We start from the raw sequence: 23,814 nt of genomic DNA, 5'->3' as shown, positions 1-23,814 counted from the left end.
CATTAGCCATGAAGAGTCCCAGTTATATTACATTGAGAGTCCTTCTTTTTATCCACTAGGGCCATTCCATGTGGAAAATAATGTGCCCTGTATTTCATACATAGAAATCATTCTATATACTGAACAAGGCTGATACACATCACAAAAAATTATCTCCACTACACTAGGAGCAGCACCCCTATATATTTTTTCAAGTAAACAACTTTGCAGGTACTTACTATATCCTTTCTAAGCATTGCACACACCTTAGGGATGAACCCAACTTGTTTGCCAATTAATTAGAATATATGGAGAGAAGGTAGCAAAGAATTGCACACTCCAAGCTGAAGATCCGATTGTAGAGAACTTTATTCAAGTGAATACAATGAAACGGTGGTTCCATGAGCGGGGAGAGAGAGCAGCCACTCTCAGGACACAGGGGCACACAGTGGTGTACCTGCTGCTGTCAACAGCTGACATATGCTGGTAATGACGAACATCACAGATTGATTCGATGTTCTGCATTAAAAGTCTTTGAATACAGCAATCTATACAGATCATGACATTTGAATATTAAATGCAGTTAATCCCTGTTGTCTAGTGGTCCCATCGGCACCCCTGCAATGTAATTGCGGGCTTCCGATTGGTTGCTGGGGATGGGGATGCCCGGAGCCTTACCTGTCCCTGGGTATTTTCCTTGCATCAGTGGTTGTTAATGCCAGCCTTAGGCATATATCAATGTAATGAAATGACATTATATTGATCTATGTAAGCTATCTACTGATGGCTTATAATAGGCTCATGGTAGGCCCCAAAAAATGTAGAAAAAAAGTAAAAAAATAAAAATTTTTTTTTTTAATTACCCCCTTTTTCCAATTTTTCTAATAAAACAGTAAAACATTTGTAAATAAATAAATAAACAAAACAATTTGGTATTACCACATGTGTAATTGTCGGAACTATCAAATTATTGTGATCCTGAGCCAACACGGTCAACGGTGTAAACACAAATTTTACAAAACACCACACTTAGAAGACATACTCCACTTATTGGAGAAATCATTCTATGCTTAATTTTTTTTGGCCCGGCAGTGTCACTGTAAGATGAGCCAGGCTCAGGTTTTCAGGAAGTGGGAGTGCAGGGATAATTAGCTGCAGTGCCAGTGATCACTTCTACTGGTGGCAGGAGATTAACTGGGCTACTCGCTAGATGAGTTGCCCTTAATTGTGGTTCCTTCCAGTCACCAGCATTTCTGACCCATGCGATAGTCCCTCTATTCCTCTTTTGATCTAATCTGTTGTGAGCTGGCCTTTGCCTGTCTCCTGACTATTATCTTGCCTGCTAATTTTATACTGTGCCACCCTCCTGGTTTTATTCTTGTTTGCCCTGATTTTGCTACTGATTCTTATTTAGTACTGTGTCCCCTCCTTAGATTTGGACTGTTATTTTTTTTTAATGGTTTTCCATTTGGCTGCTCATTTGGCTACTTCCTTGCCGGTGTGTTGCTGACCTAGCCTGTCAAATCTCGTGCACTTATCGGGTGTAGGGATTAAAGATGAGCAAATTTTGTAAAAGTTTTATTTGTCGGGTTCACATCAAACCCGTTCTCTGAAAACTTGCTTGGTAATAAGCCTCAAAACTGGTATAACATAGCCCAAGAGCTCTAAAGCCTTAAATAATGCTACTCGGGTCATCTAGAAATGCATTCAAGAAGTTTTATAGTGGTTTCAAGGCTCAGTTATGGCAACATGTGGTAACACAGGGTAACTAACAGCTTTTTTAATGCGCTAGGGATATTGTATGTTTATTAACACTAAAATAAGCAACATAAAGTATCCCTGGTTGTTGGTAGATAACTGCCAGTGTTGTAATGCATAGTAGAAGAAAAGGTCCCAGTACTCACCAATCTTTGCAAGCAAAAAGTATTTTTACAGTATTTCATATCCTCAATTCCAACAGGACGCGTTTCGGCCCTTAGCCTTCCTCTGCTGTCTAACTCGACCGTACCCAGACGTCGGTGAAATGCACGAGGAGACGCCCAATAATGGCATTACACTCCGGCCCGCATGCCGGGTGTGACGTGTAGGTAATCATGGTAATGGTAAACCAAGTATTACAAACAGTGTCACATGATAGATCACATGTTCAATCGCTAGGCAACATAGTAAATTAAAAAGTGTATTGTCACAGTGAGCTGATCACACTCCCAAGCAAGCGGGGTTAGCGCAACATGTCTGGGGTTTCCAGAGAATCCCAAGGGGGTCTTTGGAAGAGGAACCGGGGGAGGGCACACAAGTACAATGAAGAGCTCCCTGGAAGGTACCTTGTATACCCCAGAGGTACATTTCTACACATAGTACAACAGAGTCGCATATGTAAAAGATAAAGTATGTGAAATGTAACATTGCATAGCATCACCAAAGAGGCATCAGAAGTGGTAGGATATGATGTACATATACGCAGTAAGCACAGGAGTAGAATAGAATGAAGTATAGTCCACAGCATGTAACATAGTATAGTGATGGGGTAATGAGGAAGGCAAAGAAGATGTGCCTATATGAACAGCAATTCAACACAATATACCCTTATCAGGGAAGGCATTAATAATGAACTACAACCAAATGCCAAAAGACATATGTATGCCAAATAACCCCCAATAAAATGTAACTTTTATTGTATATCACCTAAAAGACGAATAATTAAAAGATGCTATATTGTCACGCGTGTTATAAATATGTAGAGTTAGTATTGAAGTAAAGTGTGTAGTACACACACAGTGTACCAGCAAGAAAGCTGGCCACACCTGTTTGAATGACTATTCACATATCTATTTTGTTTTATAACCCAGAGCTGCAGTCAGTGGGTAACTCCGTGAACAACAGTGATATTTTAAAAGCTAACAGACACTGCCCCCTAACTAGTTTCGCTCATATAGAGCTTCATCAGAGGTACATGTAGATGACTGATGTACCTCTGATGAAGCTCTATATGAGTGAAACTAGTTAGGGGGCAGTGTATGTTTGCTTTTAAAATATCACTGTTGTTCACGGAGTTACCCACTGACTGCAGCTCTGGGTTATAAAACAAAATAAATATGTGAATAGCCATTCAAACAGGTGTGACCAGCTTTCTTGCTGGTACACTGTGTGTGTACTACACTTTACTTCAATACTAAGTCTACATATTTATAACACCCGTGACAATATAGCATCTTTTAATTATTCGTCTTTTAGGTGATGTACAATAAAAGTTAAATTCTATTGGGGGTTATTTGGCATAAATAAGCCTTTTGGCATTTGGTTGTAGTGTATGAACAGCAGGCACTGGTGGATTAATGACACTTGTAGCCAGGCCTTACTCCTCCTAAGCACATCCACCATGATGCCTTACAGTACCCCCATCATGTCTGCCACCAATAGCCTCACTGGTGATATGCTCAGCCACTGATTTCCCCTCCACCACCATTGCAACACACTTCAAAGGCTAATCATGACACAACTCCTTCTCGTGGCTAATGCTATTCTTCTGCTTAGTACTAGGTGGTGGGAGCAAAGACATAGGTGATGAAACAGACCATATAGGATGGACATTTCCACTGAGCCATGTAACTGTAGATGAGGAATCCATTGACAGCTGGCTCACCCTCACATCGTCAGACTCTTTGTCTTCCTCCTAAGAAGACCTTGAAACAGTCAACTAGTCCACACAACCCCTGAAAGACAGTGAGAACTTTTGCTTGCTGACGCAGCTGCTACTACTACCACCAGGCACCTGGCTGCTGCTGCTTCCTGTACTGTTGCTGGTACTGCCACCAACATTCTTACTGGCCAAGGCAAGGGGGTTCTGAGCTTTACTCTGTCCAGCAATTCCTTTACCAGACATAACAGTATTTTAATTGTAAAAGATTTTGACGTTATTTTCCTTCTACAAGGCTTTTTCAATCTCAGCCTTTTTAACTCTGTTGTTATCATAAATCCAGATAAAAATATGTTGTTTGATGAAACCCACAAAATACATGTAACTTTACTTTAAATGGCTAATGGGTATTCACTTTTAACACTTTTAACTATGCTGTTATGTTACACCCAGGTAGAAATACTTTTTGTGCAACTAAACCCAGAATATGCACAAAACAGACACTTAGATGGGGATTCCTTGATCAATCACAACACCTTGAAATGCGTTGTTATGTTACCCCCAGGTAAATGAACTTGGTTTGAATAAAGTAGGCATTGTTTATTCTTGTAAATAACTATTTCTTTATATATTGTACAGATCTCATTCTATAAATACTGAGCTGTTAATTCTCCTCAGGTATTTCATGTGGTAGAGACAGCTGTTGTCCCTTAACGGATAGGAATACTGTTGCTCACTACTCTTATTATTTATGGTAATAGGCTTACATTTGCTTTTGGTGATATTTTAGCTATAGTAATAAAAGCTAAGTTTTAGGCACTATCCATTTATTTCTTTTTGGTTTGATTAAACCCAGAAAATACGTGTAACTGTGCTTTAGATGGCTTTGCTCCGTTCACTAGGCTTTTAAAGGGGTACTCCGGTGAAAACCTTTTTTCTTTTAAATCAACTGGTGCCAGAAAGTTAAACGTATTTGTAAATTACTTCTATTAAAAAATCTTAATCCTTCCAGTACTTATTAGCTGCTGAATGTTACAGAGAAAATTCCTTTCTTTTTGGAACACTGATGACATCACGAGCACAGTGCTCTCTGCTGACATCTCTGTCCATTTTAGCAACCATGCATAGCAGATGTATGCTAAGGGCAGCATGGTAGCTTAGTGGTTAGCACTGGGGCCTTGGGTTCAAATCCGACTAAGGACATAAATAAATAAAGACTTATTATTATAATAACGTCAGCAGAGAGAACTGTGCTCGTGATGTCATCAGAGAGCATTCCAAAAAGAAAAGAATTTCCTCTGTAGTATTCAGCAGCTAATAAGTACAGGAAGGATTAAGATTTTTTAATAGAAGTAATGTAAAAATCTGTTTAACTTTCCAGAGCCAGTTGATTGAAAAGAATAAAGGTTTTCACCGGAGTACCCCTTTAATATGTATTGCTAAAATGCCTGCTGCTTTGCTTAGTTTGCTAGATATTTGTTTGTGATAGTTTTTATGGGCATGATCACTGCTGGCTAGTATTTGTAGTGCACCAACAGACTTCTGTAGGTAGGGACAACACAGAAGGGCCTTGTCTGAGATTGGCCCACAGATTAATGCTGTGCTCAGCTTGCTGTGGAATTGTACAGGTTTAAATATGTGAAGGCTTTCTGGCTTTAGTTGTCTGTGCTCCCTCCCAGCTCTCTCTCCAAAATGGTGTTTGGGGGACAATGAGAAAATAAAATAATGTGGTTTTGAACTGGATGAGGAAACCTGGTGATGGGAAGGTGACATCATGAGAGAAAAAGGGTAGTGGTGGCCCTGTATTGTGGTTCATGGCTTGGGATAAAATTAGAGATGGCTCAGGAGGTTATACAGTAACTGCTTATACAATGTTTGCAGGCCATGCGTCTCAGAGATAACCAAGATGGCTGCCAAAACCATATGGTTTAGTCTAGACTCAATATGGCTGCCAACCATGTGATTTAGTGTAGATTTAATATGGCTGCTGACCATATGGCTTAGTGAATATAATATACTCACAAAGTCACATATTTATTAGACATTTACTCTATCTAAGCGATATTACTGGAGCCCAAATGCATTCATAAATACCTCCTCACAGGCCAACCTATTAATTTGGAATTTTGGAAGAGTCATTTCCTGATATCCAATGCACAAATTAACACTAGACACCAGAATACTCGCAAAGATAAAATAGTTTAATAAACAATCAACTAAACATGCTCAAACTAAAAAAGAAACAGACAATACTAAAGTAGTTAGATACTTAAAACTGCAGTGTAAGTAACACATTTGCAACAACTATAGTAGAAACACTATCTGTCGGCTATTGGGACGCATTTATCTTAAAAGGTACAATTATAATAGATAAAAAAGACAAATGAATATAATACTGAAATACTTAGCTTCGGGGCACCCTTATGGCAAGTATGAAACTGGAGCAAAGGCAGGAGTGGAGAAATAGCTGCATTCCTTTGCTTGATAATCAGGACCCACCAGGAAGTTGAATGGAAGTTGGTGTGGTCGCTGGCCAAAGGAGGAAGATAGAGAGGAAGCTTGAGTCTCTTTGGGGTTTATTGTGTTTTCTCAACCCCTTTTCCAGTCCACCTGTGGATTGGCTTTGTTTACAAAATACCTATGCCCCTGCAGGCTTGCCTTGGAAACCCCTATATTTTTACCTGTGCCCAGAGAAGACAGACTCCATTTTGCCTTTGTTTAACTCCATGTGGTTGTCAGGTTTAGGAACACAAAAGTAGATATTCCATAACACCCTGTCAGTGATAAAGAGCCAAGCCAAGGTATAGCCAGAACATCTGCATAACATCCCAGACATAAGCCTGAGGGTATGGTCAGCTCAGGAGCAGATGATTGGGCACTGCTGCTGCTGTAGGCTCCAAGAAAAAGCCTTTCCAAGGAGTGGCACCGGCGTGTGGTGTTTAACAGTACTCTGTTGTGTGGCAATACTTCTCTACCTTCCCAGAGGAAATAAACCAGGCACAGTGCCGGATTGGCAAGCAGTAAGTATAGCATGGTCAGGGCCCAAATTAAGAAATAACAGCTCTATGTCAGCACATGGAGTGGCATCACAATTTTGGTCTATAGTTTTAGGAATTAATTCAGTAACTGTAGAAATTAAGATTCTATATCAGAAAACAGCACAAATACTGTACAAAAGTTTAGGCTAGTTGTGATTTTTAATTTTTTATTCATAGATGTAAATAGACCAAGGAAATGAAAATACAGTTTTTTCGTATAAACAATTTTTTCTAGTTTACAAAGTAGAAAAAATTGAGAATAAGGTAGATTCCTAGGTAGCTGTAAAGACACCAGTGTAAGTTTCTTTATTATTATATTTTTTTTTTACAATGCAGCTTTCACTGAGACTTTCTTAATGTAGGTGTCCATCTGTTTTCTGTGTTTTCTGTCTGTTGGGTTATTTGTTGAGTTACGTCCATTAATTCCCCCATGTTGCAAATTCTCTAGACAGGAAGAGGAACTTGGGGCCTCTTGTTCTTGCTAATGATGGGGGTGATCCCGCAAATATCAGGTTTTAAAAAATGTCTAATATACTATATAGAAGATACAAGATAAAGATGGTCACCATTGTTAAACTCCCCTTAGTGAGATTACATGGGTTTTCATCTTCTGGATAGTGTCGACAGTGTCTAAAGTTTTCTTCTCTTACTCTTCGTTGTTTCTTTTTTTGCCCTTCCATATCTTTACATTCATTTAGTGAGATTACTTATTTTGAGAATTGGCCCTTGTGGAGTTTATTTACAATATGAATCATTTACAAGCTGATAATGAGAAACCTGTCATCATTTCTACAGTATAATCCTCCTGAGGCTACACAGACGCAAGGGGACAATGGCAAACATCTCCATTGACTTCTGTGTATCATAGAATCTTGATTTTTTCCTATATATAATCCTCTACTCTACAGTCTTGTATTGCTGCATACGAAATATGTGTGAGCCGGGCACCATGTCAATTCTAAAAATTGACTAATTGAAATAAGGAACACAAGCTACTGGAATCATGGGCAGATCTGCAAGATTCTATCCTTACATCAAGAAATACTATCACAAGTTCCTCCTGAAATTGTTGACTCTTATTAGTTATTCTATGTAAACTTTTCTATCCACTCATTTGTCAAAACACAATTCTGACTGATTTTCTACCAACCATGACCCCGGTGAGTTATCTCCACCATCTCCTGTAGAGTCTCACTCCTCGTGTGGTGATGGTGATGACCCTAATGAGTTATCTCCACCATCTCCTGTAGAGTCTCACTCATGCGGTTATGTGGTGGAGTTGATAGAAACTAAAATGTCATGCCACCTAATTTCAGCTGAAATAGTCATTGTGAAAGAGAATTTATGAAGAACTTTTTATTTATTTCTACAAATTAATTTTCTATTCATTTCTATTTTTTATTAATTAAACTTGTTTGAATTATGTTTTTTTTAACCTTTCGAATTTCTGTGAATTTCAATTTTTTTCTATAAATTTTTATTTCTATTTGAATTTATTCAATCCTCACTTTGAAGATCAGGCCAGTTAATGTATCAAATTTTTCAGATTCTTCATCCTATATTTACAAAATAGTTTGGCTTTAGTAAAGGAAATCATAAATCTTTCCTGCAGCATTGAAGTTTTGGGAAAAATGAACTTTAAGGAATTATGTTATAGAAGCACAGTAAAAATTAAAGGTCATGTCTATTATAAGGAATCAATATCAGTCCCTGGTATTAGAGATATTGAAATATTGCAGCTATGTGATAAAATTAACTAAATTCAGGTTTCCCCCATCACTTAATACCTCGTAATGAAAATTTGAAAACATTCTATAAAAAAGGTTTGCAAATTACAATACTATTCATACCCTTTACTCAGGACTTAGTTGAAGCCCCATTCAACAGAGATCCCAGTCTCCATTCTTCTTTGGCAAAAGGCCACGAGGTTTACCCACCTGGATTTGGGGATTTTCTGCCATTCTTTTTTGCAGATCCTTTCAATCTCTTTCAGGTAGGAAGGGGACGGTTGGTAGAAGCCATCTTTCAGGTCTTTCCAGAGATGTTCCATTTGGTTCAGAATCTGGCTGGGCCACTCAAGGACATTCACAGAGTTATCCCTAAGCTGCTCCTGTGCTTTCTTTTCTGTGTGCTTAGGGTCATTGTCTTGTTGGAAGGTAAACCTTCGGCTCAGCCTGAGGCCCAGAGCACACTGGATGAGTTTTTGCTTAACAATATCTCTGTACTTTGCTCTGTTCAGCTTTCCCTTTAACCCCCGACTAAACTCCCTGTCAGAGCTGCTGGAAAAACAACCTCACAACATTCTGTTGTCACCAAAATACTTCACTGTAGGGATGGTATTGGGCAGGTGATGGACAGTACCTGGTTTCCCCCAGACATGATGCTGCCCACACCATGATCACTGTAGGGATGGTATTGGGCAGGTGATGGGCAGTGCCTAGTTTCCTCCAGATATGATGCTTAGAATGGACACCAGAAAATGTAATTTTTTATTTTTTTTGCAAACTTCAGGTGGGTTTCGTTTGTCTTTTTACTGAGGGAAGGCTTCTTTCTGACAACTCTGCGATTGGGCCCACATTATTGGAGTGCTGCAGTCATGGCTGTCTGCCTTAAAGGAGTACTCCGGGGCACACTTTTTTCCTTTTATCCCGTCCGGGCTGCAAAATAAAAGAAAACACACTTTCTCTTACCTGCCAACGAGCCCCCGTAGCTCCGGTACACTCCGGTACAGGTGTTTGGTCCCCGGGCTGTATTCTTTTTAATTCCTGTTAGCTCGGCACGTCACACGGAGCTTCAGCCTATCACCGGCCGAGGCGGGACATCGCTGCGGCCGGTGATAGGCTGAAGCTCCGTGTGACGTGCCGGGCTAACAGGAAGTAAGAAGAATACAGCCCGGGGACCGAACACCTGTACCGGAGTGTACCGGAGCTCCGGGGGCTCGTTGGCAGGTCAGAGAAAGTGTGTTTTCTTTTATTTTGCAGCCCGGACAGGATAAAAGGAAAAAAGTGCGTGCCGGACTACTCCTTTAATGTTTCTCCAATCTGCACACAGGATCTTTGGAGCTCAACAAGAGTATTCATTGTAAAAATTATGGACGCCATTGTCCTCTCGAGAACTTTCATTACAACAGATCTGTGGCACCACACAATCCTAAGCCTAAGCTCTACAATGTTTCCCCCTCATGGCTTGTTTTTTACTCTGATATGCATTGTCAGCTGTGAAACATTATATAGACAAGACTGTTCCTTTACAAATCCTGTCCAATTCCCTAAATTACCACAGGTGACTCCAATGTAAGCATAGAAACATTCCCAAGACGACCAAGAGAAATTGGAAGCAGCCCCCAGAACTACATTTCAAGTCTAAGACTGTGTGATCACTGGTTTATAAATACAGAGAAGACATGAGCTCTAATAGTGTCCAGTAGGGGACACAATTGCATCAGCTAGTAACACATAAATACTCTAATGTTATGGATACCTGATCTGCTGAGAGAATACAATGAACAGAAACTTTCCATTTCTTATTATGGCTGTGGACAATAGTTCATCAAGGTTGAGCAGTTACCAGCCTAGTTCTAGTTAGATGGTGAGTCCCTTCTATGAGCTCCCAGTCCTCTCCTCATGAGCTGAATGCTAGCGACAGTTCTGAACATTGGAAAGAAGGCCCTGCTGAATAAATAAACATAAAGTGACACATTTAGAAATTATCAGACCAAAGTAGATGTTGGGTAATTTATCGAAATGCTCAATCCAATGATGTGCCCCTCACACAGTCTTCTGGGCAAAATGTCTTTGGATATGTTGAAGAGGAATGTCTATCAGTCAAGGACCTCTCACCAGAAGGTACAATGGCCACTATTTACACTCCATGGATGCTTCTATAGTTATAGATCATGACATGTAGAGGGTATTAGCTCTGATTTGGACTGAATAGTTGTTGCTGTTATTATGTTATTTGCCATCAGCTTAGTTTCCATTACATTATTAATCTTATTCCAGGAGAAGAATCTGACTGAGGTCACAGAATTTTTCCTCTTGGGATTTCAAGTTAGACAAGATTTAAGAATTCTGCTATTCTCTCTACTGCTGTTGGTGAACGTCTGCACACTTTATGGAAACCTCCTGATCATCACCCTGGTATCCACCAGCAAGAACCTCCAAACCCCAATGTACTTCTTCATCTCCCAACTGGCCATTAATGACATCTTATTGGCCACAGATATTAGCCCCCAAATGCTCCACATCCTGCTGAATAATGGGGCGGCCATTACTTTTTTCAAGTGCGTTGCTCAGTTTTTCTTTTTCTGTACCTCGGAAATATTCGAGTGTCTTCTCCTCGCTGTGATGTCTTATGACAGATATGTGGCCATCTGTAATCCTCTCCGTTATTTCTCTATCATTACAAATAAATATTGCGTGATATTGATTGTCATCTGTTGGTTGGTTGGCTTTATCGTAGTGTTTATGGACACCTTATCCTTATTAATGCTAAGGTTTTGTGAGAAGAATACCATTGACCATTTCTTCTGTGATCTTGTCCCATTGTTAGACATTGCCTGTTCAGGCACTCATTTCGTTGAATTGGAGGTTTCTATATTAGGACCCCCGGCACTTTTTATCCCAGTTATAATAATAACAGTGTTTTATATGAATATAATTTCCACCATTGTGAAGATCCCATCCAATATCAGTAGACAGAAAGCCTTCTCCACCTGTAGCTCCCACCTCATCGTGGTCTCCATGTTTTTTTTCTCTTTGTTTGTTGTCTATGTCTTCCCAACAAAAGGACAAACCCTGGCTGTCAATAAAGTGCTGTCCCTGCTATATACTGTGTTTACTCCTTTTATAAACCCCATTATATACAGTCTGAGGAATAAAGACATCAGGAAAGCTATAAAGGAAACAGTTTTCTAAATGACCACTTAAACTTCTCTGATCCTCTTATACATTTTATTTCCATTAACACCTTACTGCCTTCTCTTATACAGTTATATAGGAACAGAGCTTCGTTTTGCCAGGATCCCTGGCGCTGAACCGGACACAGGACTCACAGAAGGAAGGTAACGTCCAACAGGTTTATTCAACAACCATGCAACACGTTTCGCTGCGCATGCGCAGCGAAACGCGTTGCATGATTGTCGAATAAACCTGTTGGTTGTTACCTTCCTTCTGTGAGTCCTGTGTCCGGTTCAGTGCCACGGATACTGGCAAAACAAAGCTCTGTTCCTATACTACTGCACACAAATTCAAAGGAAGGCTGCAGAAGGACCTTTGTCTAACTACATACCTTTACCATTGTTGTGTATGTTGGTGCACAACCCCTTTCGGTAAGCAGCATTGAATCTCACAATATCCCATACCCTCACCACCTACGCTACTCCACAGGGATCGCCTTTGCTTTTTTCTTTTCTTATACAGTTATGGAGCTGAGCCCACTCCATATGGGACAGGTGCTGGCTCTATACAGTGAAGGAAACAATTATTTGATCACCATCTGATTTTTTCTGTTTTCCCACCAACAAAGAAATGATCTGTCTGTAAATTAAATGGTCAGTTTATTAGGACAGTGAAAGACAGAATAATAAAAAAATATATAAACAAATTGTATATAAGTTATGAATTGATTGTGAAATAAGTATTTGATTCTCTTTTAATCGGCAAGACTTCTGGCTTCCGTGTGTCTTTTCAACAGCCAATGATCTTGTAGCCCATTCCAGGCTTGTGTAGGTCTAGAGTCCTGTCCCTGGCATCCTTGGACAGATCTTTGGTCATGGTGGAGGGTTTGGAATTCCAGGTGTCTTTTATACAGTTTATCACAGACAGTGTAGATTTAGAAGAATATGATAGAGTTCATAAAGAAATTACCACAGAACGCTACCAAAACCGAACATCTAATTGATATGATTGATGCAATGTCCTCCAACACAGGTGTGTTCAATCTAAGAAACAATTTTAACAACAAAACAATGGGAAATGGCTCAGGTAAACAAATGCAGAGATAGTACTGGGGTGCAGAAGCCAAACATATCAGGCCAAAAAATTCACCCCAAATGCCACCTGAGAACTAAACAATAATTTATATTGTGAGAAAGAACTGTCCATGTATGTCCCAACGTGTTTCAACCTTTTTTTTAGATAGTATACAGCATTGGGGTTCAACAGGGGACAAACAAGGTAACATGATTAAACAAGCATTGTATAGTATGATTGCAATAAATATATGGTATGACTACAATATAGTCAAATGTTACACTTCCCTATTGTGCATGCTCCAGCCTCCTTAATGATACCCATCACATCACAAGATATTTTGAACAGGTGGCAAAAAACCCTCAAAAATTCCATCTCAGATTTCTGGGAATTACAGGGTTGTAGTCTCATCCACAAATGGATTTCATGGGACTGCATGGTAGCGGTTGTGACTATTTGTTGGTAGCAATCAAACCCCATTTACTTGGATGAGTTGTGGGCCCAGCCCAGGTGACACATATCCAGTCACCATTGCTTTACCAAAAAAAGCTGTTCTTGCTTTGTGCAATCATGTGGCGGAGAGGTTGGTTTACATTTGTCGATGTGCAGCACAGAGCTATTCACTGCAAATACTTGGAGTAATAGTTATTGCCAGGCCAATACAGGTACTGTCCAATGGGTTAAAATCTTGCAGAACGAGGCTCCACCACAACAAAGGGAGAAAATAGTAGCAACATTTTCACAGATGTGCTGTACTAGTTCAACTTGTGACATCTGCTACCTATCCTCCTTGTCCTCATCACCAAGATCCTCCTTTATGGACATTTTATATCCCCCACACGGAAGAGAGTAGCCTACACTCAGGCTCCTCCTTCCTTTCATTAGTGCAAAGGCAAACTCAGCCATGCTGTAGTACATCAGCTGAAACTGGGCAAGAAAAGCCACACAGTGGAAGAGTTGATGCCCTGTCTGCAGCAGGACGTTTACACTGGCTCTCTGGTCGTGATCTGACATTGGGAAACTTGGTTGCCGATAACGGAACAAACATTGTGGATGCCCTGCATCTAGGTGGCATAACATAATCTCCCTGTATGGCACACATGCTAACTTTTGTTGTCTCAATTATAATATTCCAACATGGTGGAATTAAATATTACACATGGTTGAGGAAAAAAAAAAAAGATGTGAAAAAAGAAAAAAGATGTTAGACCATCTATACCAGCAGAGCAAAACAGTGACAGATTTCCTAATGCAGCAGACAGACAATTTTTGGAGCCAATGTGACTTTCGGCTTAAGAATTGACAGCTAATCAGAGACACCTGCCACATGCTCAGACCTTTTGAAGAGGCAATACGATTTGTGAGCAATTATAACGATTGAATTAGTGATGTGATGCCGCTGATATTTCTTCTAGAGCAAATGCTAACAGTAATGATTGAAGAAGGAGGAATGGAGGAAAAGTCACATCTGGCTGGCATCATGGATATTCCTCTTGAGAAGCAGTTGGATGAACAGGATAAGGATGTGGGACCTGAGGAGGAGGATTTGGAGATAGAATCTGTTGAAGGGATAGGGGATAATGATGACCACAAGGATTATGAGGATCAACCTTGGCAGTACAGGGCAGAGCCATAACAGGCCCGGGTATTGGAAAAGGTGGCAAGGATGGTGAGTGGTATGTTTTCTTGTGCAGTGACAGGCATATTAAACGCTTGAAGAAAAGAGATGGAAAGGCACACACTTAGACTCTTGGAATACAGCCAGAATGAAGACATTTTTTCACCTTGCCCCAGCATGCAGCTTGCCCCAGCATTCCAGCAGCAAGGACCTGCAGCACGGGGATCCAGTCTCCACTACCCATTTAGTCAATGCTCCACTCCATCTGCCAGCAATACCCCTGCAAGAGACAGGTAGCAGCAGCATGTTCATGTTGAAGTACATGATGATGACTAGTGATGAGCGGCATTGGCCATATTTGAATTTGTGATATTTGACGAATATTCATCCTATATTTGCGAATTTCACGTATTCGTTATATTCACATATTCGCGTATTCGAGGAAGAAAACAGTGAGGTGGTGGGCAACTTTACTATTGGTTGCTAGGGATGTTGTTGATAACCTCTGACAAGTGTATTTGCATCATTCTAATTGGCCTACAAGTTAAAAGAAGGAATATGCGCATATGCAGAAAAAAAGCGAATATTCATAATTTCGAATATATATTGAATATATTCACAATATTCGCGAATTTGCGATATTCGGTTTAAAAATTTGAAATGCGAATATTCGCGCCCAACATTAATGATGACATTTTTACATCTGGTATTCCACCCTGACATGAATCGTCACTTAAGGGATGTACACTAACACCTTAACAACCAGGTTTATGCATTCCTGAGCTGTGCCTTTTCTCATAAACAGCATGAGCCCAGGACCCATTGGCTTCTGGGTCACCAGATTAGACCATTGACTAGAACTTGCCCAGTTTGCCATGGGTGTTCTGTCTCGTCAACCCTCCAGTGTAACATCAGAGAGAGTGTTCAGTGCAGCAAGTGACGACATTATCCCTAAGGGAATAAGATTTTCAGTCCACTGCCTGCTGGCTACTAAAACTTCCATCAGTCCATCACTGCCTGCTGTCCACTTGTTACTACAACCCCCACCAGTCCACCCATCACTGCCTGCTGTCCACTTGTTACTGCAACCCCCACCAGTCCACCCATCACTGCCTGCTTTCCACTAGCTACTACATTATTCACTAGTCCACCACTGCCTGCTGTCTACTGGTTACTACAACCCCCACCAGTCCACCCATCACTGCCTGCTGCCCACTGGTTACTACAACTCCCAGCAGTCCACCCATCACTGCCTGCTTTCCACTAGCTACTATATTACTCACTAGTCCATCACTGCCTGCTGTCCACTGGTTACTACAACCCCACCAGTCCACCCATCACTGCCTGCTTTCCACTAGCTACTACATTACTCACTAGTCCGTCACTGCCTGCTGTCCACTGGTTACTACAACCCCCACCAGTCCACCCATCACTGCCTGCTTTCCACTAGCTACTACATCTCTCATCAGTCCACCACTACTTGCTGTCCTGTCTGCTGCCTTCTACAACTCCCACAACTGTCCGTCACTGCCTGTTATCTGAGGGCTATATCTATTACCCCTGCTTGTGCTGCTATTACCAGCCAGGCCTATACATACACAACCCATGATCCCCCAAAAAGTTATATTTTTTTCAGCATTTCATGTAATTACTATTTCTTCTTCATTTTGGGACACCAATCCTGATGAAACTCCCCAAAAAGGATAATTTTTGGAAAGCTCGGAAAAAGCTATTGCATCTTCCATTACCACTGTGAGTATTATAACACCGGTAGGCATCTATCGACAACCAGGGATATTTTATGCAGCTTTATTTTAGTGTTACAAAGCATACAAAATCTGCTAGTGCAGTGTGTTTTTAGACAAGTTATTACCTTGAGTTACCACATGTCACTGTAACTTTGACATTAACCCCTTAAGGACGCAGGACATACTCAAACGGCCCCTTTTCCGAGTCCTTAAAGGGTAGCTCCCACCATCACTTTTTTTTCTTTTTTCTGTCCCTGCCTATTACCCATCTATCCCTAACCCCCTCCCTGCCTTTAATTTTTTTTTTTTTTTTACACATTAAAAATGTCTTTTTGTCTGCCTGGTAGTGTGCTCACCAGGCAGACTTTCCCAGCAGGCACCACGTCACTGATGCCTGCTGGGGCCGACACTTCCGCCCGTAGTTCACCTATACAGGGCGCCTCAAGCTGTTTCCCCACTGCAACTCCCAGCTTGCCCTGACATCTATTGGCTGTCAGGGCATGCTGGGAGTTGTAGTGGGGAAACAACTGGAGGCATACTGTATAGGTGAACACCGTGATGGCCGCACATCCCGCTCCTCGCCGCGCAGCCTGCAACCCCCCCCCGGCCCCGTCACGCCGCTCAACTCCCTCCCCACCCCCCCTTAGTTCACCTATTCAGTGTCCCTCCAGCTGTTTCCCCACTACAACTCCCAGCTTGCCCTGACTTCTATTGGCTGTCAGGGCATGCTGGGAGTTGTAGTGGGGAAAGCATAGGCATTGAAAACAGTCACATTGAGAATTTTATCTGTCGCCGGGAGCTGGGGCCGGCGTGCGAGGCCAGGGAGCCTGCGCGCGTCCTCTTCCTTCAAAGCGCTCGCTCCCGCCTGTTTGATTGACAGGTGGGAGTGAGCACCGCAGTGAATGAATTCCGACTCGTTGCCAGGCTTCAACGAGTCGAAATTCATTAGTGATGTCACTGCCGAATGCATTCGGCCACTAGGAGGACGACCCCTAGTGGACGAATTTAAAAGTGATTTTAAACCGTTTTAAAATCACTTTTTTAAATTAAAGTATATTAGAGATATGCTGTAGTACTTAAGTATAAGGACTCAGGACGTTTGAGTACGTCCTGTCAAATCCCGGCCCCCCGCCGCTAGCTGGAGGGGAGCCGGTGCCCGATGCCTGCTGAAATCATTCAGCAGGCATCGCGGCACATCGCCCAGGGTGGTGATGACCCCCCATGTCGGCGATGGCCGCAGATCGCTGGACAATTCAGCCCAGCGATCTGCGGCGGATTTCGGGTCAATCGGGTCTCCAGTGACCAAAATTACAGGCTGTTCGGGGCCATCTCTGATGGCCCCGAACAGCCATAGCCAGCAGGGGTGAGGTGGCACTGGTGCCACCTCACGATCGCCCTGATTCGTAGGCCGGTTTACCGACCGACCAAACAGGGCACCTGCTGGGGGTGTCACTCCAGCAACCCGATCCGCCCCTCTTCCGGAGGACTTGATCGGGTGCGGGAAGAGGACCCCGGCAGCTGGGGACCCCGATCTCCGGCGTCAATGTTGGGATCGGGGCCCCAGGAGCAGCGACGGCGGCGAGGGACTGACCTGCAGCGGCGGCGTGAATCAGCAGTTGGAGCTGAGTGACAGCCTCCTGCTGTTGCTTAGCAACAGCTCCCAGCATGCAAAAAGGGCATTCTTGGAGCTGTAGTTATGCAACAGCAGGAGGCAGACCACCACAACTCCCAGCATTCCCTTATGGGCATGCTGGGACTTATAGTTTTGCAACAGCTGGAGGCACATTTTTTCTATGGAAAAGTGTACCTTCAGCTGTTGTATATCTACAACTCCCAGCTTGCACAAACAGCTAAAGTGCATGCTGGGAGTTTTAGTGGTGCATCTGCTGGTTGCATAACTACAACTCCCAGCATGCCCGTTGGCTGTCGGTGACTGCTGAGAGTTGTAGTTTTGAAACAGCTGAAGGCACACTGGTTGTGAAACTCAGAGTTTTTTTTTTTACCTAACTCAGTGTTTCACGACCGGTGTGCCTCCAGCTGTTGCAAACTACATCTCCCAGCATGCACCGTACATGCTGGGAGTTTTAGTTTTGCAACAGCTGGAGGCACACTGGTTGTGAAACACTGAGTAAGGTCACAAACTCAGTGATACACAACCAGTGTGCCTACAGCTGTTGCAAAACTATAACTCTCAGCATGTACAGTCTGTCAGCGCATGCTGGGAGTTGTAGTTTTGCAACAGCTGGATGTTCCCCCACCTCCCAAATGTGAACGTACAGGGTACACTCACATGGGCGGAGGTTTACAGTAAGTATCCGGCTGCAAATTTGAGCTGTGGCAAATTTTCTGCCGCAGCTCAAACTGCCAGCAAGAAACTACTGTGAACCCCCGCCCGTGCGACTGTACCCTAAAAACACTACACTACACTAACACAAAATAAAATAAAAAGTAAAAAACACTACATATACACATACCCCTACACAGCCCCCCTCCCCAATAAAAATGAAAAACATCTGGTACGCCACTGTTTCCAAAACGGAGCCTCCAGCTGTTGCAAAACAACTACTTCCAGTATTACCAGACAGCCACTGACTGTCCAGGCATGCTGGGAGTTTTACAATAGCTGGAGGCACCCTGTTTGGAAACACTGGCGTAGAATACCCCTATGTCCACCCCTATGCAAGTCCCTAATTTAGGCCTCAAATGCGCATGGCGCTCTCACTTTGGAGCCCTGTCGTATTTCAAGGCAACAGTTTAGGGTCACATATGGGGTATCGCCGTACTCGGGAGAAATTGTGTTACAAAATTTGGGGGGTATTTTCTGCTTTTACCCTTTTAAAAAAATTTAACATTTTTGGAAAAACAAGCATTTCAGGTAAAAAATATTTTTTTTTTATATATGCAAAAGTCGTGAAACACCTGTGGGGTATGAAGGTTCACTTAACCCCTTGTTAGGTTCCCCGAGGGGTCTAGTTTCCAAAATAGTATGCCATGTGTTTTTTTTTTTGCTGTTCTGGCACCATAGGGGCTTCCTAAATGCGGCATGCCCCCAGAGCAAAATTTGCTTTCAAAAATCCAAATGTGACTCCTTCTCTTCTGAGACCTGTAGTGCACCAGCAGAGCACTTTTCACCCCCATATGGGGTGTTTTCTGAATCGGGAGAAATTGGGCTTAAAATTGTGTGGGGTATTTTCTGCTATTACCCTTTTTAAAAATGTAATTTTTAGGGGAAAACAAGCATTTTAGGAAAAAAAATATTTTTTTTTTACATATGCAAAAGTCGTGAATCACCTGTGGGGTATTGAGGTTCACTTTACTCCTTGTAATGTTCCCTGAGGGGTCTAGTTTGCAAAATTGTATGCCATGTAGTTTTTTTTTGCTGTTCTGGAACCATAGGGGCTTCTTAAAGGTGACATGCCCCCCAAAAACCATTTATCGCTCCTTCCCTTCTGAGCCCTCTACTGCACCCGCCGAACACTTTACATAGACATATGTGCTTACTCGAGAGATATTGGGTTTCAAATACAAGTACAACATTTTTCCTTTGTACCCGTTGCAAAAATTCAAAAATTGGTTCTACAAGAACATGCTTGTGTAAAAAATGAAGATTGTGAATTTTCTCCTTCACTTTGCTGCTATTCCTGTGAAACACCTAAAGGGTTAAAACACTGACTGAATGTCATTATGAATACTTTGGGGGTGCAGTTTTTATAATGGGGTTGTTTGTGGGGTATTTCTAATATGAAGACCCTTCAAATCCACTTCAAAACTGAACTGGTCACTGAAAAATTGTGAGTTTGAAAATTTGGTGAAAAATGTGAAAATTGCTGCTGAACTGTGAAGCCCTCTGATGTCTTCCAAAAGAAAAAACTCATAAATTTTATGATGCAAACATAAAGTAGACATATTGTATTTGTGAAACAAAAAAAATTATTAATTTAGAATATCCATTTTCCTTACAAGCAGAGAGCTTCAAAGTTAGAAAAACGCAAAATTTTCAATTTTTTCATAAAATGTTGGGATTTTTCACCAAGAAAGGATGCAAGTTACCACAAAAATTTACCACTTTGTTAAAGTAGAATATGTCACGAAAAAACAATCTCGGAATCAGAATGATAACTAAAAGCATTCCAGAGTTATTAATGTTTAAAGTGACAGTGGTCAGATGTGCAAAAAATGGCCGAGTCCTTAAGGTGAAAAAGGGCTAAGTCCTTAACCACTTAAGGACCGATGACGTTCTGGGACGTCATGGCACCCTGGGCCTTAAAGACCAATGACGTCCCAGGACGTCATGGCGTTTTCCGGTCCCTGGCGAGCGCCGGGCAGAGATCGGAAGCGGATGCCTGCTGAAATGCTTCAGCAGGCATCCAGGGCAAACGCTGAGGGGGCCATGTAGGTCCCCCATGTCGTAAATCGCCCTTGCTATCTGCGGCGATACCGGGCTAATCGGGTCTCTGGGACCCGACCGCCCGGTAATTTTGCATGATCCCGGTTGTCACAGACAGCCAGGACCATGCTGGAGGCTAGGAGCGAGGTGGCAAGCCTGCAACCTCCTCCTATCCCCTGCGATCCGTCGGTTAGCTAACCGACCAATCGCAGGGGGGGGGGGGGCGGTTACTTCCTCCCGCCCTGCCCGGCCCCTGGAAGTCCAGAGAGGACGGGAGGAAGACCGGAGGACGCGGTGGGGACGGGGGAGTGCTGGGGACCGGCCCCGGTACTTACCTCGTCCCTGAAGACCCAGATCCCGGCGATGAAGACGGCGGCGGCGGCGACAGGTTCGTTCCTCTTCAGCCGCGGTCGGGCCCTTTACAGCAATGCAGGTCGCCGTAAAGCGACATGCATTGCTGTATTGGGACCCTGTGTACTACAACTCCCAGCATGCCCAGACAGCCCTTGGCGTCTGGGCATGCCGGGAGTTGCAGTGTTGCAACATCTGGAGGTCCGCAGTTTTGGGACCACTGTGCCCTTCCAGATGTTGCAAAACTACACATCCTCAGCATGCCCTTACTGTCCAGGCATGCTGGGAGTTGTAGTTCTGTAACATCTGGCCCTTCAGATGTTGCAGAACTACAACTCCCAGCATGCCTGGACAGTTTTGGCATTCTGGGAGTTGTAGTTTTGCAACATCTGGAACGTCACAGTTTGGGAACCACTGTATTAGTGGTCTGCAAACTGCAATCCTCCAGATGTTGCAAAACTACAACTCCAAACATGCTGGGAGCTGTAGTTCGGCAACATCTGGCTCTAAAGATGTTGCCGAACTACTACTTCCAGCATGCCTGAGAATGTTTGGGAGTTGTGGTTTTGCATCAACTGGAGGCACACTGGTTGGGAAACATTGTCTGTTTCCTAACTCAGTGTTTCCCAACCCGTGTGCCTCCAGCTGTTGCAAAACTATAATTACCAGCATGCACTGATAGACTGTGCATGCTGGGAGTTGTAGTTTTGCAACAGCTGGAGGTCCCCCCCCTGTGAATGTACAAGGTACACTCACATGGGCAGGGGGCTTACAGTGAGTATCAGGCTGCAAGTTTGCAATGCAGCAAATTTTGCGCGCAGCTCAAATTTGCAGCGGGAAACTCGCTGTAATCCCCCGCCCGTGTGACTGTACCCTAAAAACACTACACTACACTAACAAAAAAAAAAAAAAAAACACTACATATACACATACCCCTACACAGCCCCCTCCCCTCCCCAATAAAAATGAAAAACGTCTGGTAGGGCACTGTTTTCAAAATGGAGCCTCCAGCTGTTGCAAAACAACAACTCCCAGTATTGCCGGACAGCCGTTGACTGTCCAGGCATGCTGGGAGTTTTGCAACAGCTGGAGGCACCCTGTTTGGGAATCACTGGCGTAGAATACCCCTATGTCTACCCCTATGCAAGTCCCTAATTTAGGCCTCAAATGCGCATGGCACTCTCACTTTGGAGCCCTGTCGTATTTCAAGGCAACAGTTTAGGGTCACATATGGGGTTACCCTATACTTTTCATTTTAACAAGCGGTAAAAGGGAAAAAAGCCCCCCAATATTTGTAATGCAATTTCTCCCGACTACGGAGATACCCCATATGTGGGCGCAAAGTGCTCTGGGGGCGCACAACAAGGCACAGAAGGGAGAGGGCACCATGTACATTTGAGGTGATTTGCACAGGGGTGGCTGATTGTTACAGCGGTTTTGAAAAACGCAAAAAAAACAAAACCACACATGTGACCCCATTTCGGAAACTACACCCCTCATGGAATGTAATGAGGGGTGCAGTGAGAATTTACACCCCACTGGTGTCTGACAGATCTTAAGAACAGTGGGCTGTGCAAATAAAAAAATTTTTTACAGCCCACTGTTCCAGAGATCTGACAGACACTAGTGTGGGGTAAATGCTCACTGTACCCCTTGTTACATTCCTCAAGGGGTCTAGTTTCCAAAATGGTATGCCATGTGGGGGTTATGTTGCTATCCTGGCACCATAGGGGCTTCCTAAATGTTACATGCCCCCCCCCCGAGCAAAATTTGCTCTCAAAAAGCCAAATATGAGTCCTTCTCTTCTGAGCATTGTAGTTCGCCCTTAGTGCGCTTCAAGTCAACTTATGGGGTACCTCCATACTCAGAAGAGATGGGGTTACAAATTTGGGGGGTATTTTCTGCAATTAACCCTTGAAAAAATATGAAATTTGTGGGGGAAACACACATTTTAGTTATTTTTTTTATTTTTTTTACGTATGCAAAAGTCGTGAAACCCCTGTGGGGTATTATGGCTCACTTTATTCCTTGTTACGTTCCTCAAGGGGTCTAGTTTCCAAAATGGTATGCCATGTGGGTATTATTTGCTGTTCTGGCACCATAGGGGCTTCCTAAATGCGACATGCCCTCGAGCAAAATTTGCTATCAAAAAGCCAAATATGACTCCTTCTCTTCTGAGCATTGCAGTTCGCCCGTAGTGCACTTCAGGTACACTTATGGGTGTTACGCCGAGCGCTCCGGGTCCCCGCTCCTCCCCGGAGCGCTCGCAACATCCTCGCATTTGCAGCGCCCCGGTCAGACCTGCTGACCGGGTGCGCTGCAATACCTCTCTCAGCCGGGATGCGATTCGCGATGCGGGAGGCGCCCGCTCGCGATGCGCATCCCGGCTCCCGTACCTGACTCGCTCTCCGTCGGTCTTGTCCCGGCGCGCGCGGCCCCGCTCCTTAGGGCGCGCGCGCGCCGGGTCTCTGCAATTTAAAGGGCCACTGCGCCACTGATTGGCGCAGCTGGCTTAATTAGTGTGTTCACCTGTGCACTCCCTATTTATACCTCACTTCCCCTGCACTCCCTCGCCGGATCTTGTTGCCATTGTGCCAGTGAAAGCGTTTCCTTGTGTGTTCCTAGCCTGTGTTCCAGACCTCCTGCCGTTGCCCCTGACTACGATCCTTGCTGCCTGCCCTGACCTTCTGCTACGTCCGACCTTGCTCTTGTCTACTCCCTTGTACCGCGCCTATCTTCAGCAGTCAGAGAGGTTGAGCCGTTGCTGGTGGATACGACCTGGTTGCTACCGCCGCTGTAAGACCATCCCGCTTTGCGGCGGGCTCTGGTGAATACCAGTAGCAACTTAGAACCGGTCCACCAGCACGGTCCACGCCAATCCCTCTCTGGCACAGAGGATCCACCTCCAGCCAGCCGAATCGTGACAATGGGGTACCTCCATACTAAGAAGAGATGGGGTTACAAATTTTTGGGGGTATTTTCTGCTATTACCCCTTGCAAAAATTTGAAATTTGGGGGGAAACACACATTTTAGTGAATTTTTTTTTTACATTTTTTTACATATGCAAAAGTCGTGAAACACCT

At 43.3% G+C, this 23,814-nt stretch overlaps 1 protein-coding gene across 1 annotated transcript; it reads left to right on the top strand.

The window, feature by feature from the left end:
- The first annotated feature begins 10,397 nt into the window (after window positions 1-10,397).
- On the top strand, window positions 10,398-11,570 carry LOC130367159 (olfactory receptor 2D2-like). Its single transcript, XM_056569563.1, has 2 exons — window positions 10,398-10,499; window positions 10,656-11,570. The coding sequence occupies exons 1-2, from the start codon at window positions 10,398-10,400 to the stop codon at window positions 11,568-11,570; spliced, it is 1,017 nt and encodes a 338-aa protein (XP_056425538.1).
- The last annotated feature ends 12,244 nt before the right edge of the window (window positions 11,571-23,814 follow it).

The sequence above is a fragment of the Hyla sarda genome, chromosome 4 (assembly GCF_029499605.1).
Source record: "Hyla sarda isolate aHylSar1 chromosome 4, aHylSar1.hap1, whole genome shotgun sequence".
Taxonomy (NCBI): domain Eukaryota; kingdom Metazoa; phylum Chordata; class Amphibia; order Anura; family Hylidae; genus Hyla; species Hyla sarda.
This window is presented reverse-complemented; position numbering and strand designations above follow the sequence as displayed.

Excerpts from the sequence above, each read along its gene's own strand:
- LOC130367159 (XM_056569563.1), top strand. The coding sequence starts at position 10,398 with ATGCTCAATCCAATGATGTGCCCCTCACACAGTCTTCTGGGCAAAATG. Across the intron at positions 10,500-10,655 it reads CAAGGACCTCTCACCAGAAG|GAGAAGAATCTGACTGAGGT; the intron begins GTACAATGGCCA and ends ATCTTATTCCAG.